The sequence below is a fragment of the Ostrinia furnacalis genome, unplaced genomic scaffold (genome assembly GCF_004193835.3).
Source record: "Ostrinia furnacalis isolate ACB-3 unplaced genomic scaffold, ASM419383v2 OfSCF4280, whole genome shotgun sequence".
Lineage (NCBI taxonomy): Eukaryota > Metazoa > Arthropoda > Insecta > Lepidoptera > Crambidae > Ostrinia > Ostrinia furnacalis.
In genome coordinates, this window is record NW_021134519.1 from 105,718 (window position 1) to 125,203 (window position 19,486).

General features: G+C 37.3%; 1 protein-coding gene across 3 annotated transcripts in view; it reads left to right on the forward strand.

Moving 5' to 3' along the window:
• The window catches only part of trc (Serine/threonine-protein kinase tricornered), a 100,121-nt gene extending 80,635 nt beyond the window's left edge, over positions 1 to 19,486 (forward strand). For 2 of the 3 annotated variants that reach the window (XM_028313600.1, XM_028313599.1), the window contains 6 exons: positions 3,138 to 3,379; positions 4,238 to 4,377; positions 6,762 to 6,972; positions 11,884 to 12,048; positions 16,630 to 16,793; positions 17,796 to 19,486. In XM_028313600.1, coding sequence (XP_028169401.1) covers positions 3,138 to 3,379; positions 4,238 to 4,377; positions 6,762 to 6,972; positions 11,884 to 12,048; positions 16,630 to 16,793; positions 17,796 to 17,911 — 1,038 coding nt within the window. In that variant the 3' untranslated portion in view covers positions 17,912 to 19,486. The remainder of the gene's footprint in view (positions 1 to 3,137; positions 3,380 to 4,237; positions 4,378 to 6,761; positions 6,973 to 11,883; positions 12,049 to 16,629; positions 16,794 to 17,795) is intronic. The other variant, XM_028313601.1, reaches the window with a different exon arrangement.

Sequence of the window (19,486 nt, forward strand, 5' to 3'; positions counted from 1 at the left end):
ATTATAGTGAAATCCTATGATCATTTAAGTCGCTGAAATAGTTATTTACAATGGAAGGATTGTCTTTAACTTAAACATTTTCTCGGGTCTAGATTATTTTTTTTTAAGTTGTAAACAACAAGTATTGTACACTTCTTATTAGAAACATAAAAGTGCGTTCTCTAACCACCTTTGTTATTACAAACGCACTTGCTTGTATTTTTCATGAATAAGTAATTAGGTACAACAAATCAGGGTTCGAAAATATCCGATATTTATGATATATATCCGATATATATCGGATATAGGTATATCATAAATATCCGATATTTATGATATTTATCAGATATAGGGTAAACCAGAGAGTGATTGCCCACTGGTAGTGATTGCCCGCTTTAAGAATAATATTGTCAGGTGCTGACTTTGAATCACTCTAGTTAGATTTGAATTTACTAAGTAGATGGCTCCGAGATCAATGTACAGTAGATTTAAAATTTACAATAGGAAACACTAAAAAAAACAGTTATGGCGGATTTTGTCAAGACGGGTGAAAATGTTACTCAAACAGGTAAAGACTTTAACAATTTTACTAAGGAATTACTTGCTTAGAGGTTAAATTTTTTTTTTCAAGTTATTTAATATTCAACTAATGGTGTATTGTCATGATGAAATTAGAAGTGTTTTCTCCATTATCAATGAAAATAACTGATAAAATTTGATTTCTAACGGTAATTTTAACGGTGGGTAATCACTGCACGTAAATCTGTATATTTTTAGTTATTGCCCACCATGATTTCAGTTATTGCCATATGTTAATGTATAGTTATTGCCCAGGACAATTATTATTAGAGTGTTGCCACCATACAGTAGCAGTGTTTAAGTTGCTCATTGCTAGACTTGTTTTGCAATTTACAGGCATAAATATTGAAATGGCTTTTAATGTTTCATTTTCAGTAAGTATGCCAGACTCCAAAAGTTCAATATAGCATAGAACATTTGCAAAAAGCGATCGAAGCTGTACAAGATGTATCCAACAATTTATCTACAAGATAAATTGCTGAAAAATATGGTTTGGCTTGAAAAAATTGATAAAAATTCAAACGCAAATACAAAAAATGAAAATCTTACGTTAAATCTACCTTTTTAGTTGTTTCTCAATCTCATGGCCCAAGTGCTCGGGAAGACAAATCCAACGAACCCAAACTCGATAAGCTTCCGACGTTTCGTTTAGGAGTTCCTATGGCCAGCTTCTGCCACCTCTTGACTTCATCATCAGGACCGTGGACATCATCTAGCACTAAAGTGCTCGAAAAGACAAGTCCAACGAACCCAAACTAGATGCAATTCCGCCGTTTCGTTAAGAGTTCCTATGCCCACCTCCAGACTCCATCCAGCTCAATGGTACCATAATATTGCATTGTCATCGTACTTACACAAGTATACCAAATTTAAGCTCAATTGGTTAAGGAGAACTGGTTTTAAATTCAGTTGCAAGATTTATCCCATACTAACTAACAAGCAAAGTTCTTGTAAAAATGGTACGCATATCTTTTTTGCGACTAGGTTTCTTAGAGTATTATACCATTTTGGAATCTTGGATAGTTGCGTCAACTTTATAAAAAACTTGCCGCAGTAGTGTTCATACTTTTTTTTTACAAAACGATGAGTCAAAGTGGAGCGAAAGTAATAATCGTTGAAAATTTTAAGGAAATAACATATTTTGATTAACTTTTGTGTAAAAACTGCAAGGATTCTGCGGGTTTAAAGAGTTGGGGTGAACAGCAGCACTACTTAAGTTGCCGATATAAACAGAAAAACAGGAATATTTGAAAAATTGTGGTCGTGGTAATGTAAAATATCATAAAGGGTGTCAATTTTCGTCGAATTTCATAATTTATTGTGTAAGTTAAAAAATAATTGAGATAGATTTTTTTCCTTATTTTTCCTAAAGTAGTCATGACTATGTCCATCCTGTGGCGTCGGCTTATCCTTGAATTTTGGGACACGTTGTATATCATAAGAATATTTTCGAACCCTAGGTTCGAAAATATCCGATATATATCCGATATTTATGATATATATCCGATATATATCGGATATATATCATAATATCAGATATATATCCGATATATATCGGATATATATCATAAGGATATTTTCGAACCCTGCAACAAATGCGTCTTATTTTTACTTGGTAAACACGAAAGAAGCAATTCCGTTTTTGAATAACTTAGTAAACTAGGCAGGCAATATGAATATTTATTTAGTCACAGTGTACCAGGTCACTTATTTAGGAAAGTTTTTAAAATCTTCAACTGGCTCTGAAAAAAGATGAAATAGTGTTAGCGGCAAAAGCAAACTAGTTTGTGTGTCGTTGCGGGTCCAATGACAGTTAAATTTTCCCTATGACTACTTGGCTCTCACTGATTGGGTTTTTATTGGCGGTCAAGCTGCAGATCGCTACACAAGAGGTGCAAAACGAACGTAGAAACGCGTGGCAATGCTTTTGCCGAGTAATTGATTTCTACATTCTAACTCGGTGACTTTTATCTTTCAAACGCTTTGTTGAGTTGATGATTTGTACCAATGAATGAAAAGTTCGTAGCTATCACACTAGACGGCGGCGTGTGGTCAAATAAACAGACAGCAATTTCTCCGAGTGATAAGCTTAGTTGGAGCCGGCAGGAGACTGGCTCAATAAGTCTACTTGTTCTCAAAAACCACTTGAAACAAACCTCTCGCTAAATCCAAACTATCGGTACTCCTAGTTTGCAGGAATTATACTGCATACTCTGCGTAATTTAAAACAAACCTACGTATTGTTGGGAGTTGAGAGAGAATTAATCGTGCTTTGTCAGAAGTTTGTTAGTCCGGTGATACACTTAATTTATAATTTCAGTTTGCTACATCCAAGTGTAATCGTTTACAAATGGTATCAAGAGTTTACATTTGCATCTCTTTAAGGCTAGGATTATAAGACAGTGTTAGATTTATCACGCTTCTTGCTATAGTCGACACTGCTGGCTAGTATACTTATCGATTTCGTTTTATTTTCAATTAAGTGCTTATTATGTACTGTGTTTAGCCTAACTGAGGACTTATTTCGTTTCGTGTTCGGAAATGGTTTAATTATCTTATTAACTTTAAACAATTATCAGGTGGCACACGTGAGAGCCGAGCGCGACATCCTGGTCGAAGCCGACCACCAGTGGGTGGTGAAGATGTACTACAGCTTCCAGGATCCCATGAACCTGTACCTCATCATGGAGTTCCTGCCAGGAGGCGACATGATGACGCTGCTCATGAAGAAAGACACGCTCAGCGAGGAGTGCGCGCAATTCTATGTCGCGGAGACCGCGCTGGCCATAGACAGTATACACAAGCTTGGGTTTATACACAGGTCAGTATACACTAGCTTGGGTTCATACGCAGGTCAGTATAAACTAGCTTGGGTTCATGCACAGGTTAGTAACGAGCTTGGGTTTATGCACAGGTCAGTATACACTAGCTTAGGTTCATGCACAGGTCAGTAAAGAGCTTGGGTTCATACACAGGTCAGTATCCACTAGCTTGGGTTTATACGCAGGTCAGTATACTGTAGCTTGGGTTCATGCACAGGTTATTAACGAGCTTGGGTTTATGCACAGGTCCGTATAAACTAGCTTGGGTTCATACACAAGTCAGTATTGAAGCTCGCATCGAATGACGCCCAATGATTAGTGTCAAATAAGTTGGTCTCTCTGTGACAAAATCAAATACATGTCGGTGAAGCCGCGGGTATAAGCTAGTTCTAGTAGATAGTATACACGAGCATCGAATATTGAGTTAAGAGTTTTGAAACATCGCGCGGGAGTTTGGCAATGGTGCCCATTAACCAATCATTCCAGCAACGTCAGTTTAGATCATAAAATCAGATTACTTCTTAACTATGTTTGCAATTTTCATGTGTTTTGTTGCCAGCATAAGTAATTGCAAGTTTAAATTAACTTGAAATTTATATTGGCAGTTAAGATAATGCGTTAAGGTTTTCTATAGACGACTATATACAAAATGACTCCCAAAAGTACCAAAGTTACTTCTGTCACGCCTTCTCGGCACCAGCGGATAAGTAAAGCTGAAGTGGTAGGGCAAGACGAATTTGTATTTGAAGAGGTACCTACAAAAACAAATAGAAATACAAGATTTAAATATTATTCCTTGAAGTGTTATCTATTAGTGCTTATACCTTTATTTTACTTTGTGTGTTTTCCCATTCCAGGGACATAAAACCAGACAACCTATTGCTGGACGCGCGCGGGCACATCAAGCTGAGCGACTTTGGACTCTGCACCGGTCTCAAGAAGAGCCATCGCACCGACTTCTACCGGGACTTATCGCGCGCCACCCCCTCTGACTTCAGTGAGTTGAACTTTCAAATGTTTTATGCCTTCCCGACTTGCTAACAGGTTTTGGAATACTCTAGTTTCTTTTAAGACAGTAACTTGAGCTGTATTTTTCAATAGAATTCAAAATATATTGGGATAAAGTGATAAAATTAACATATTTATGAACTACATAAACTAAATATTTACAAGTACAAAATTTTCTTGGCCAACGAATTTGGCCATTCAGCTTGGAAATGCAGCCAGCATTCTGGGCACCATGTCGCGTTTGGACAGCGATTTTGGACATATTTTTTATTCAAAATGTATTATTTAACACATTTTTACATTAAACATTTTTCTTACAAATTGTTCTTTACGTAATTTTGCTAGTTCATATTTGTGGTTGTTGTTGTATATGATTAAAATGTCATTTTACTGCCTCGAATTAAAATGGTAGTATTAACTCTATGCCCTATAGTGGAGTAAGTGGAAAGGGGAACTTAATTAATATAGGAATCACAAGAATAAGCAATTATTGTGTTTCATGTCATCCATGTAGTAGTTTAAATAATTTGTACGGGTTTATGTTTTTTATCCTGTATTTTTTTGTTATGTTCCTACTTATGTAATTTATGTATTTTTTATACAGTGTGAGTCACGTTAAAGTGTACATATGAAAATAGATGAAACTAGACCTATTTTTATCGACAAAAAAGAGGTCAAAAAATTTTTGAGATTTTTTTTAAATTTTTTATAGAATTTTTTTTCTTCCAATTACTTGTTGTAAAGAAAACGTAATAACTTTTAAACTAAGCGGTATATCCTGATAAAATAAAAACAGTAATAATGCTAAATAAAAGGCAATACTAAAATAATACATAAAATACACAAAAAATGCCAACAAATAATAAAAAATGATACTTTTTGAAAAAAATTTGCTTAAAAATTCGTGTTTTTTTGGTTATTTGATAAATTTCTCCAAAAAATGCCCCTATAACCGGTGGTTTTTATTACTTTGTATTATTCTCTATCGTATTATCTTTGTAAAACCAAAAATTGCATGTCTCTATCCCTATCACAACATTTGCTATGATCGTTTGAACAAAGGCCTGCCACAACATTATTCTCCGCTACAGGTAGAGACAATTTTAATTTTAACTAAAATGCTTATTTTACTTCGAAATCTTTTGTTTTTATTTGAAATCTAACTTGTCTTTATCAAAATTACAAATCTAGAGCCATTTTCAGTTTTGTTGTTAACGAAGCGTTGAATGGCGCGCCCGGAGAGGCTTAGTTCAAACGATCATTGCAAACGTTGTGATAGGGATAGAGACATGCGATTTTTGGTTTTACGAAGGTAATACGATAGAGAATAATACAAAGTAATAAAAACCACCGGTTATAGGGGCATTTTTTGGAGAAATTTATCAAATAACCAAAAAAACACGAATTTTTAAGCAGATTTTTTTCAAAAAGTATCATTTTTTATTATTTGTTGGCATTTTTTGTGTATTTTATGTATTTTTTTAGTATCGCCTGTTATTTAGCATTATTACTGTTTTTATTTTATCAGGATATACCGCTTAGTTTAAAAGTTATTACGTTTTCTTTACAATAAGTAATTGGAAGAAAAAAAATTCTATAAAAAATTAAAAAAAAATCTCAAAAATTTTTTGACCTCTTTTTTGTCGATAAAAATAGGTCTAGTTTCATCTATTTTCATATGTACACTTTAACGTGACTCACACTGTATTTAAGCCTATGCCTTTATTGTTTTGTTTAACCTAATAATATTTTTTAATTTTCTAGGGTACACGACACCGGTACTTTTAACTAAAACTAACCATTTTACTATTATTTCTTGAAATGCATGAACGGTTTAAAGAACTAATTACTTTTAGAGTATTAACACATCAGAGCTATTCAAAGATGTTGGCTGGGTGTGAACAACCCATTGCTATAAAAAAGTAACTAGGTATTTGACAGAAAAAATAGTTGAAAATTTTTGAAATAACGAACATGTGTATAGTCCCACGATTCTGAAACGTCAAGTGGCAAAAACAAAAACTAAACCCAGTATTAATATTAGCGCCTTCCGGTATTGTATTTTAAGGTTGTCTAACGTGACAAAAATCGGAACCAGCGATCCGGTATTGGGGGTCACGCTGTCAATGTCACGGGTGGGACGGTTCAGTGTGGACATCTATAGCTACAGTTTCGCATTATACAGCACTATGATATTATAAATACAAAAACAGAAGTTTAACAACCGATTTTTAGCAAAAAAGGTGAATAAAACTTCTAAGAAAAGAAAGCACGCGTTCAGGTTTACCTACACAACCTTTGACCGGTGTCATGTACCTTATTACGTGTTTATTTCACCAGGCCCGCACTCAGCCAACCCTTGTCACTTTCCAGATGCGTTATACGATAGATATCACCACTCTTCAATTCCAGTATCGACGTCGTCGTCCGCGATGGATTCCAAACGGCGCGCCGAGTCCTGGAAACGGAACCGCCGGGCGCTCGCATACTCGACCGTGGGAACCCCCGACTATATTGCCCCCGAGGTGTTCTTACAGACGGGATACGGGCCCCAGGCGGATTGGTGGAGCTTGGGAGTCATAATGTAAGTACGGGTATGCGCCGAAGGCAGGATACTCACCTGCCATGTAGCACGTAACGTAGCATGTAACGTAACAAATCTTCAAGTGAGTACGGCTCGTCCCCGGTCATCGCGTATCTGGCTGCGAGCTCCTGGATCCTACTGCGAGCCGCCTTTGTGCTCGCAGTGATGCCGCCACTCGGCGGGTCGCTGCGATCTCCCTGCGAACCACGCGCGAGCAGCTCGCAGCGGGCTCGTGCCTATGTACTCACTTGATACAGTATCTGATACATCACATGCTACACGGCTAGATGAGTACCCTGCTGAAGATGTCCGATCATCCACATAAAACACGTTATTTTGTACTTTTTGTTCTATATTTTTTTACTTTTCTCTTCACTAAGCACCGTTTGAGCTCTGTACAGCTATAGTCAAGTATTTTTATCTGCAAAGCGACCTATTTTTGTTTTTAAGTTATGCAATGCGCGAAGCGAGTCACATTTCCGCAAAAAAATGATAAGCCTGTGCGAATTGTGTGTTGTATATGCTAAGGCAATCTTAGATATAAGAAAAAATAATATGCCAAAACTATAGAAATACTGGCCGCTAAAGCTCGCTATACTTTGCATAAGCAAATGAAGCACACGCAAAGCCGAAAGGATTATGCATTGTGTGTCAAACTTGCCAGAATGTCGCTGCGAAAAGTTTTTGTTTTTATTTTATGTTTTGTCACTTTTTTTCCATCACTGTGTCTCATATCCTTATTTTCTGTTATTGCCTACGGTTTATGGCACGTATTCTGGACCACACTCATAAATCGATATAAATCGTAAGATTTGTCACAGATTTGTGTCTATTCATGATATTTGAGATTTGTTTCAAAATACAAAAATTAATAAAATATTGTATGTAAAATGATATCATAAAAATATATTCGCAAAAGCGAGCGAAGTGAGCGCAAAATTGAGGTTTTGGAAATTGGCGAGCATGTATTAGATTTATACTAAACCCATATTAATTGCATGATGACATCAATACACAGTTTGATAACAACAGGGAAGAAACACGATATTTCTCTCACCTAGGGTTTCTGATTTCTCGACTTATTTTTTTTTCTCGAGTTTCGGGAATTCTCGAGGCCAAAGTCTCGAGTTTTCTCGGGTCTCGAGTCTTTTAATTAAAACTGTTGAAATCGGTTGAAATTTAATAAAAACACGGGTTTTTATTAATGTTATAATGTGTCTGGGTTATAATCAATAATACTGTAAAGTTTCAACAAAATCCGTTCAGTAGTTTTTGCGTGAAAGAGTAACAAACATCCAGACATCCACACAAACTTTCGCATTTATAATATTAGTAGGATAATTATAACTTAGTAATTAACTAAAGGAACAAAAGTCATAAAGTCGCGTGTACTTTAAGGATTAATAACCATAAATATCTGGAGCTCCAATTGAATCACTTGTTTTCCAAAGAACACAAGTCCAAATTAATTGAAAAATTACGATAATAAACCTACATTTACAAACAAAAAAAACTTTTAAATAAATTTTTAAACTTAAAGATAACGACTTGAATAAACGTATTTACGAGTACCTAAACTAACAGATAGTTAACAAAAAAAATCAGTCTTTAAATCAGTCAGTTATACAAACATAATGAAATATAGCATACTCGTAGGTGAACATTATTAGTTTCGGTTAAGATCATTACTTGCAAATCAAATTAGTTAAAAAAAGGAAAGACTAGGCCAGTCTAAACGCAACGTTAACCTATTAAATAATTAAAAACTTACTTTTGTCTAAGAAAATAGGCTTTCAAGAATATTAAAGCTTCAAAATCGAAACTCGAGAATTCTCGAGCTCCGGTAATTTTTTTCTCGTCTCGAATGAAGCCAAATTTCTCGAGTTTTCTCGAGTTCGAGAAAGCTCGAGCAGAAACCCTACTCTCACCTTAGTGAAACTGATAGTGAAAGCTTAAATATAGTATTCACAATAGATACATTGGGAATTTTATAAGATTGATTGTGTCATTTTTTACGTGTTAATGGCACCTGACATTGGCTTTTCTGACTTCCCTTTCTTATCTTTCACAACGTTATGAAATCAGGTTTGTGATATTGTAGTAGATTCACTCCTGTATACGGAATTTAGACAATTTCATGTTACTTCACAGAGCTTCTTTTGTCAAATGAGAAATGCTCATTTGCATTATAACCCTTCAAAGATCAATAAGAAGAAGGAAAGAGCGGAAGAATCGATTTCAAGTACCTACATGTTAATGGCCACCGATAACGTAAACATGAGATTATTAATTTTGAAATCTATGGGCCCAGAAGCTTAGACTACTGAGAGTGGACTGAACTACCGAGAATAGAGCGATCCCATTAATGGTTGTTTATAAGAAACTATTAGAAGCCGGTAGATCTATTCTCACAAACAAAACACTGGATACTTATCTTTCACATTATATTGCCCTCATTTGAAATACATTTCATCACTTAGCACAAAAGCGCTGGACGTCGTCTCCGCGCGCCCCTCTATTCTAACGTAGATTCTAGTGTGACATTGACATTACGTCAATGTCACTATGACAGCAGCTCATTGGCTACCTTATCTATAGTTCCAAAATACTGAACTGTCCTATTCATGACATTGACAGTGGGGCGCCACCGTCAATACCGGATCGCTGGTTCCGATTTTTCCCATGTTAGAAACCATATAGTTGAACGATGGTAGCGCCCCCCCGTGTCATTGAGTTTGGTGGGACAGTTCAGCGTGGGTCATCTACACCTTTATCGATTTAGATTTGTCACAATTAACAAAACTTATTGATGTTCGACGATGCCAAAACCCGCTATCCCAAATTATATCGCTTTTGCGATAGATAAACGATGCCTTTCCTCTAGCCAACTTTGGATTATTCGAAGTACTTTGCCCTCAGCTAAGTGGCACGGCTTCAGACCTTTCCTAAGGTATGGAATCACTCCTAGGACCCATACAACAGCATGATTTTGCCAAATACTGCCTGATCAAGCTATTTCTTTATCTAATTACAGCATTTGTCCGAGACATTCTGCCTTGACCTCACAAAAAATTGGTTTGAAGATGATTGATTACCCACCTAATTTCTAATTCTTTCACGAGACTGTACGGTAGTTCGACTGTACATAGTTTTAAGTGATTTTAACTAAGTTGCCAACGAAGGAAGTGTGAGTGGTATGGTTGGTTATGTCGCGATAGAATTCTGGTTAGAATAATCTTTTTATTAGTCTGAGATTGTCTCTGTTGCATTTTTGCGTTAAAAAGGTGCATTTCGTCAAGGATCAAGACGTGGAAAACGCTGTGCAAGGCTAGAAATATTTTACATTATACATGGTAGATATTCTAAGCGATTAATCTGATCTTCATTATCACATTGGTATGTATAAAACGATCTTATTGAGATCGTATCGATCCATCACATAATTCGTCCAATTAGCAACATTCTAAGACGACACGTAAGCCCACAGCCGGTGTTTTCCTTCGTTATCGAATCAAAAATGAGAAGAGGATATAAAATAAACGGCATATCCCACAGAATTGCGAAGCTTGAGTGGCAGTGAGAGGAGTAGCTTATACAACTATTGGCTGGAAGTCATACTGTAGACAGGCCTTCTACACAGTAGACTGATAAGATGGTCGAAATCTGGGACGCACCTGAATACGGAGAGCGCAGAACGTTGTAGAATTTTTGAGGACTCTTCCAGCTGCGGCTATTGTAAATATGAGTAAAATTGCAATGCTCTTGCAGGGCCCATAAGTTTACCTTACCTATTTTATAAGACCTTACTGTACATATACTTATATACATATAATAAATAAATGAATGAATTTTGATAACTAAAAAATAATAAAGACTACAGAAAGATATCTCAGCGACGCGTACGTAACAAAGACCACGCTTATTTTGGTGGTTTCAAAATTGATAACGTTACAGTAGGGTGGTAAATGAAGCGATTCTATTGGTTCTTTACCCTCTACGCATCCTCGTACATCTCTGGTGGAAACAAAGCCTCATGAATCTATTAACATCGTGGCTTATATCGATTGTATCTATGATGTTATTCAGGTCATCTCAGATGCGATATTTCTGATAAAATGAAGAAACAAGGCGAGGAAAAGTTATGGATCTTGAAAATTTTCCTGCCTGAAGCATTCCCAGGTCTATATATTTGTGTTGAAATAAGGAGATGTTCGTTCGTTCGTTCGTTTCAGCCAAATGACGTCCACTGCTGGACAAAGGCCTCCCCCAAGGTTTTCCATAATGAACGGTCCTGCGCTGCCCGTATCCAGGCTTTTCCCGCGACCTTCACCAGATCGTCGGTCCACCTAGTAGGAGGCCTGCCCACGCTACGTCTTCCAGCCCGTGGTCGAGAAATTTTCTGCCCCAACGGCCATCGTCTCTACGAGCTATGTGCCCCGCCCAAGCAGATGAACCGTGCTAGTATTAAAATGGTTCACTGGGCATTAATTTGGTAGTTACGTAATTTTTACGAAGTCCTAATTTACCCAAGTGGTAAGATTTATCTTTGTTGAGAAAATTGAAAACAACAGAACTAAGGATGCGTTAAATTATTCTTCGGTCCTTTGGTGTTTTATTGAGGCTAAGAACTCACGGCGCGATTATCACCCGTGCCCGCGGCGGTTGTGGAATTGCGATTTTATTTCAAAACTCTACTAAACTTATACTCGATGTTTCCAAAAAATATAATTGTTCGCGTTCGCTTCGCCTGCTTTTACGATATTATTGTCACTATGAATTCGTTTTGCTAATTTCTTACGCAACAACTTGAAATATCGAAACGGAAAAGAAACATTCATCACACCCATACATACAATTACGTGGTCAATTTGGCCACCCACTTCGCCAATAACCGCGTTTCTGTCTTTGCAGGTATGAAATGCTCATCGGCTACCCGCCATTCTGTTCCGAGTCGCCGCAAGAGACGTACCGTAAGGTGATGTCGTGGCGGGAATCGCTCACCTTCCCGCCAGAAATACCGATCAGCGAAGAGGCGAGGGACACCATACTACGGTTCTGTTCTGAGCCAGACCGCAGGTATGTACTACCAGGCCTGTTCATCTCCGCGAGTTTACATCGAAAACAAAACACGCACGATGGCCCACCTACAGGATACTATTCGACAAGGCCTCACATACGAGCGAACATTGACTCACGCGTATTCTTGTGTATGATGGAAGAAACTAAAGAAAATGGTGTACTAAATACTGTGCAGTATTCAACTGCCTAAATAATAATAAAAACACAGAATGTACTTTTTTAAGTTGCCTCAAGACACTGAGAGGTCATGCTAAATCATGTATTTCCTCTGCCATTTTCCGCAGTTTGGCACCTCACGTCACATCATTTTACCGAAGTCAGCCCTATAGCTTCGGCGCAGTGCCGATCACTGACGTTTGTCAACAAAATGGTGCTTGACTCTTGAGACAGGCTAAATTACATCATATTGTTAATGACATTGAGCATACATTTTTTTAAATACTTTCGCGAAGTAAAACTTCTGTACGTAGTACTTATTATTATTCTGTGGTACTACATAAAAAAGTCATAAAACTTATTTATCTTACAAATAGCATTACACGTCCCAGTATTAACCCTACCGCAGTGGTAGGGTTTGGGACAATAAATGGGCCAGTGCTGAGAAGAAGCAGCGCAAGAATCTCAGTCACTATTACGGCTACGCCCGCGTTATTTTGTCTGTCACAGAAAAATTTTGTGGCGCGCGTCCTTGTTTCAAAAAACCGGGATAAAAACTATCCTATGTCCTTTCCCGGGACTCAAACTATCTCTATTCCAAATTTCATCAAAATCGATTTTGTGGTTTAGGCGTGAAAGCGACACAGACAGAGTTAATTTAGTATTTATAATATTAGCAGGGATTTATGTGTATTTTCTGCTAAGACTCATCCCACTTTTGAGTTAGTGAGTGTGAGTATGATTTACGAAAGGAGAAATATTAATCAGGTCATACATCAATCTGTTTCCAATAAAAAATGGTGTGAGAGACTACGTTTACACAGCTAGAACGCGGCGCTTTCACTGGTTGGCGTAGCAGTCACATTGATATTGTGCAATGAGGGCTATCGTTTTAGCGCGCACCAGTTAGCGCCACTGTAGAGTAAGGTTCTGTCACTTGCTAGTAGCGCAGACAGTGGCACCAACTGGTGAGCGCTAAAGTGGTAGGAGGACCATCGCATTTGCACTCATCAAGATGGCGCCATTGTAGAGTAAGGTCCTAGCTGTCAATCGCCAGGGGTGCCAACTGTCAAGTATAAAAACGATAGCCCTCATTAGCAACTCAAAAAAACTGGTTGCTGAGATCTGTAATACACATACGGAGTAGGCACCTGATCCCGCGCAAGTTTAAGCTGGATCTCCACTAGGGGCAACTTCGACCCGCGTTTGCTCAAATGGAGACGCTGCCTTAACCCATTATAGACTGAGTTTTCTTAAAGTGTCAGATTTTTGTTTTTATGAAATGTGTTCATAATTATGGTCTACTTAATGCTATACAAGCATTAAAAAAATGATTCGACCTGTAATCTAGAAAAAAAATGCTGGTACCATATGGTACCGCTAGCCGCTTACCGTGTCAGTCGGTTAAAATATAACTTTATCATGGACTTTATAAAAATAGGGTAAATTATATATTTTATTATTATTATAATATGCATTAATAAACAAGCAAATAACAGGAGTAACATTAAATGTAAAAAAAACTGTATATTGGGTCAGCAATATTAATTTTTATCTTTGAATATTCAAAATTTTGGAATGGAGCTTGGCATTGCACGCTGCACATAGCCCCACGTTACATTTTCTATACTCTAATATTGTTCGAGAGTTGCAATTATCTTGAGTTCGTTCTATAAATATCTGCTTCGTCTTGGGACCTTCATCGTCCTCCAAAACTGCCAATGTTTCATGTAAGTTACATCTAAAATAAATAAAAACCCATGGTTTTGTAAAGTATAGGAAACTATTTTACTTTATCTTCCTGTATACCTTATATACCATTGAATATATCACATACTTCCCAATAAATACAGTAAAAACTAAAAATCATAAAATTATTAAAAAGACACGGTAAGCGGCTAGCGGTACCGTACGGTACCAGTAATTTTGACATACAATATTTCCCATTAATAATACCTATCGACGTAATTTTACACCATTTCACAATAAGAGCACTTATGGAGAATACAAGATTGTAACAAAATCAGTATTTCACTATCACACAAAAAAAATATGATCACTTACTTGAATGGCGCGTCAATTTTTAAGAGAAAATTTTGATGCGCTCACTTCAATCATCAATTACACACAACTGAAAAGAATAACTGTCAATTTTTATTCCTGGAAGCATAGACCATATCTATTGGCTACGACTTGCATCAATCAGAGCACTGCATCTTTTCACGTGTTAATGTATAGAGCCAAATTAAAACACACAAAAAAGTGGTACCATATGGGACCGCTAGTCTATAATGGGTTAACCAGAGGCAAGACTCGTTGCGAGACTTCGTCGCCGCGGACCGGGCCACATTTTGTCGCTCGGGACGAGGCAGTCACTCGGCCCGAGACTGCCTCTAGTGGATACGCGGCACACAGTGTGTTTCTATGTATGGGAGCGTTGGCAGAAAATCGATTTTGTAAATAGGATAAATACCCACTTTTTTCGTTATAATTAGTGAGTCAGATAGTAGACGCACTTATTTTTGCTCTAAGAAGGTAATTGTAACAAATATTTCCAATAGTATGATGTTTTCTTTGCGCGCTATTGATACGAACGTTAAATTAAGTCGCTGTTTTGTTTACGCACTTTTTGATTTTTAATTGTGATTTTAAGTACAAACTTAGTAATATTCAATATGAATAGTCACGTTAAAGGTGTGTACGTAATGTAACAATAATAAATATTCGTATTTTTTTATTTGGGTATTCTTAAAGAGGTATCAAAAATGAAAGAGAGTAATTTTCTGTAGAAAAAAAAATGTCATTCGTGGTTTTGATAAGTTTCTATGCATTTCTATATGATAGTTTATTTGTAGCATACAAAGCACAGAACTTCTATTATACGAATCAGTAAAAAAATTGCTTTAAGTTGCGGTTGTTTGAATTTTATTGGTTTTAGTTAAGTAGGTCAATTAATTTAATTTTAGGCTCGTGCGCTGTTTTGAGAAGAAACTTTGTGGAAATCCTTACATATACTGCCTTCTACAGTCTAATTTTTTAGAAATCAGCAGAAATGTCATCAAAAATGGCCAACTGACATAAAAATATTTTTAGTCTGTGAACTAGTGATGCGACAAAACCTCTCGTTAATCGCGAAGTGAAATTATTGTAGTACTTGCGTATCATCGCCGGGTGATCGTCAAAATACTAAAAATATGCAACAAAGTCGCAACATTGAATGTGAACAGATTATGAAATTTTCGAGAACAGGAAACAAACTGTATGCACAGATGTATTTAAAAAGCACACTGGACAGTATAACAATCAATTATGCGTAAAGTAATTAAACTTCAAATAGTTGCAAAAAGTTCTGTTTGACAGTGTTGCTACTAGTGACATCTCGCTCGCTCAGTTCTTTGTTGCTCTATTCCGCTAGGCTAGGGAGGTTATTTAAGATGCTGTCAATTGAAAGAAGATTTTTATGTTCTTTTATTTTCCTATATAAGCATAATTGCATAAAAAAGTAAAATAATTTCGTTTAAATAGAACCGACTAAAAATTAAACTGACTCCGAAAAAGTATACACTAAAAGTAGAAAAATAATTTTACGTTATCTCCAATATTGTTGAAGTTATCGCTGGAAAACTAAACAAAGTATCGTATATTTTTTATTTAAAATTAATCAGTAATCGGAATAAGTGAATACTTAAAATAATATCGATTAAATTTACAGATTATTGTCTATGACTCACAGGTTACAGCACTGATGTGTCAGAGACAAGTCATAGACAATATGGAGATAACACATGATTTTAAACGTCAAGTCAATTTGACAAGTCTCACAAATTTTCATCGTCCACGTATTTTTTGTTTCAAAGATTGATTTCAAACTTATATAAACATGAAAATAAAGTTGGTTTCATGGGCTTGTTAAATATTGTGTATGATATTATGAACACGTAAGTGATTATGGTGTAATTGTGTATGAAAGTGTTTGTTTACATCTCTGCTGGATTCTAAAAAATCAAGGTATAAAACCAATTAAAATTTTTAAAAGAATTCCCCACGAAGTCATAAGCCTCCGAAAGGAACTTGTGCCGCAAACATCTACGTATAACTCGAGTGCTGTATTTTTTTCTGAAACGGATTCATATGATACCTAGACACCACAAATGTATTTAGAATAATTTATTTTAACGTTTTTTATTATTTAAAACCCTTCTTATACCATAAATAATTTCTGCCAACCCTTCCATACTGTGTAGCACACTGTGCGGCATTAGCGGAGGCCTTTAAGGTTCGGCCAAACCAACTCGTGCAGCCTGCGTGTCGTGTATGAATTTGTAGCGAGTTCACATCAACGAGTCCTGTCATTGGTCACGGCGGCACGCCTCACGCGTTGGTTTGGCCGAAGCCTTATGAATGTTGTTAACCCGTTCACAGGCTAGGCTCGCAGCGCGGCATCGAGGACGTGAAGTCGGTGCCGTTCTTCCGCGGCGTGGACTGGAGCCACGTGCGCGAGCGGCCGGCCGCCATCTCTGTGGAAGTGCGCTCCATCGACGACACGTCCAACTTCGACGACTTCCCCGACGTCAAGCTGGAGATCCGTGAGTGCTTGTGTCTCTTGAAACTAGGTCCAGTTTCCCTCAGCAACTGGAGTCACATACGCGAGCGCGTGGAATCGCGCTCCATCGACGACACGTCCAACTTCGACGACTTCCCCGACGTCAAGCTGGAGATCCGTGAGTGCTTGTGTCTCTTGAAACTAGGTCCAGTTTCCCTCAGCAAGTGGAGTCACATACGCGAGCGCGTGGAAGTACGCTCCATCGACGACACGTCCAACTTCGACGACTTCCCCGACGTCAAGCCGGAGATCCGTGAGTGCTTATGTCTCTTGGAACTAGGTCCAGTGTCCCTCAAAAACTGGAGTCACATACGCGAGCGCGTGGAAGTACGCTCCATCGACGACACGTCCAACTTCGACGACTTCCCCGACGTCAAGCCGGAGATCCGTGAGTGCTTGTCTCTTGGAACTAGGTCCAGTGTCCCTCAAAAACTGGAGTCACATACGCGAGCGCGTGGAAGTACGCTCCATCGACGACACGTCCAACTTCGACGACTTCCCCGACGTCAAGCTGGAGATCCGTGAGTGCTTATGTCTCTTGCAACTAGGTCCAGTTTCCCTCAACAACTTCAATGGCTCGTTTTCGCTGACGACGTCAAGCTGGAGATACGTGAGTGCTTATGTCTCTTGGGACTAGATCTAGTTTCCCTTAACAACTTCAATGGCTTGGTTCTATTGGCGAGACGTCGTCAACCTACGTGATACGTGACAAGGAGATACGTGAGTTCCTATGGCTTTAGGGACTCTGTCCAGTTTCCCACAACAAGTTCAATAACTTGGTTTAATTGGCGGTAGATCTTACTTCCCTGATGACTTCATGCAAGCTGGAGATACGTAAGTCAAATTGTCGATGGAATCTCAAAACGAGTGCCTATTTAGGAAATGCAATTTTGTGAATTATCTCGGTCGGGCTTCACGCTGTCACAATTTTCAACAAATATTACCATGTGCTGTAATAATTATCATATTTTCTTTCAAATTCCAGCCGCTGCCCCAATAACGCAAGACGGCGAGGTGGCATACAAGGACTGGGTGTTCATTAACTACACGTTCAAACGGTTCGAGGGGCTCACGCAGCGCGGTACGCCTACCAAGAAGTGAACCCGCGGCCCGGCAGAGGTAACGCCCACGCACTGACATCACACACAAAGTACGCGCCCGCTCTGCTGACGTCACGCGCGCACTTTGTCTGCTATGTTAGGGAATATGTAATACATCAAGCTACAATAAGCACTAGTTATAGATTTATGTATTCCGCTGCCTTGACACTCTAGTGGTTAATCTTGTAAGACAAATATATGGATTGCAATCACTCCATGTCCATATGTTTTCTCGTGGCGATCGTTTTTGCCTTTACAATTTATTGACGACTCCTTAGATGCTAATCAGTCAGTCCGCAAATAGACACTAGGCATTCGTAATGGTGCTCTGGGCAGCGAATTACTAAATGAAATACCATTTATTTATTCGCAATGCAAATATTGTCAATGCCTCTAGTTTTAAAACTTGTCCTATCGAATCACTCTGTGTTTAACCAATCCGTGTGGCATCCAAAGTAGCCAAAAAGTTGGCAAAATGTCTTTGTTACAATTGGAATAAGGTTGTATTGTAAATTTTTTGGCCACCGGGTGTTACGAACTATTTGACGCTGAGTGTATACGACTCACCAATGCTTTTCATCAAAACTCTTATTTTTTCGTAGATTTGGTATAAAATTATATCAAGCACTGATCTCGTCTCCATATTCTATACCAAAGTCATCTGGCTTTAATGATTTCAGATTCTAAGCTATATTATCAAAATATCGAAATAATATCATATCTGGCTGTCATTATTGTCTAATAGATAAGTCTATCTGTCCGTGTCATGTTCTAGAACGAGCTATGCCTTGTCATCAGAGATGCGCATTATCAATATCTGTTCAGTTTTATGACTAGAGGCAAATGTAATCTTTGTATTTACAATACATGATTAAATTATTTTATTTAAAGTCCGATATAACTAAAACGTAACATTATTTATGATATGTTTTAATTTAAATGCAAAAATGATTTAAAACAAAGTCCTTTAAAGATTATTATAGCATATTTGTGATTTTAAATCTTATTAAATATATTTTTGTGATTTTGGAAAGTAATTAATTATATGAAATAATAAGTCTTGGAAACAGTAGATACTATTTACATACTATATGATCTTTCATATAATTGCAAAAGCTTAAGACACACAAATGTATCATTATGTTTGATATTGCGTTAGTTAGTTCTATTAAATAATTATTATTACGAGCATTAGCATTGATGATTTAAATTTTTGATTATATAATGAACTAATACATTAATTATTACACGTAGCGTAGATAATTGTTTTGAGTTATTATTTATTATTATGCTATTATTACAACGTCTACGTATATTTAAAATATAACGCGAATTATTTTCATAAATCCTTGCCAATTATATTGTAGAATTACACACATATTCTTCTAATAATGTACTTCTTACTGAGCAATTTTCAAAAGACATTTCGTATAGAAATATCTTTTGAATTGTCGTCTAAAATAACCTAGTTGTAGTATATATTACCTCTGCTCGGTTTACCTAAGAACACGTTAGTACGCCGTAGGAGTGTCCTACAACACCTGACTTGCCTAAGGCACTCACTGACATAATATAG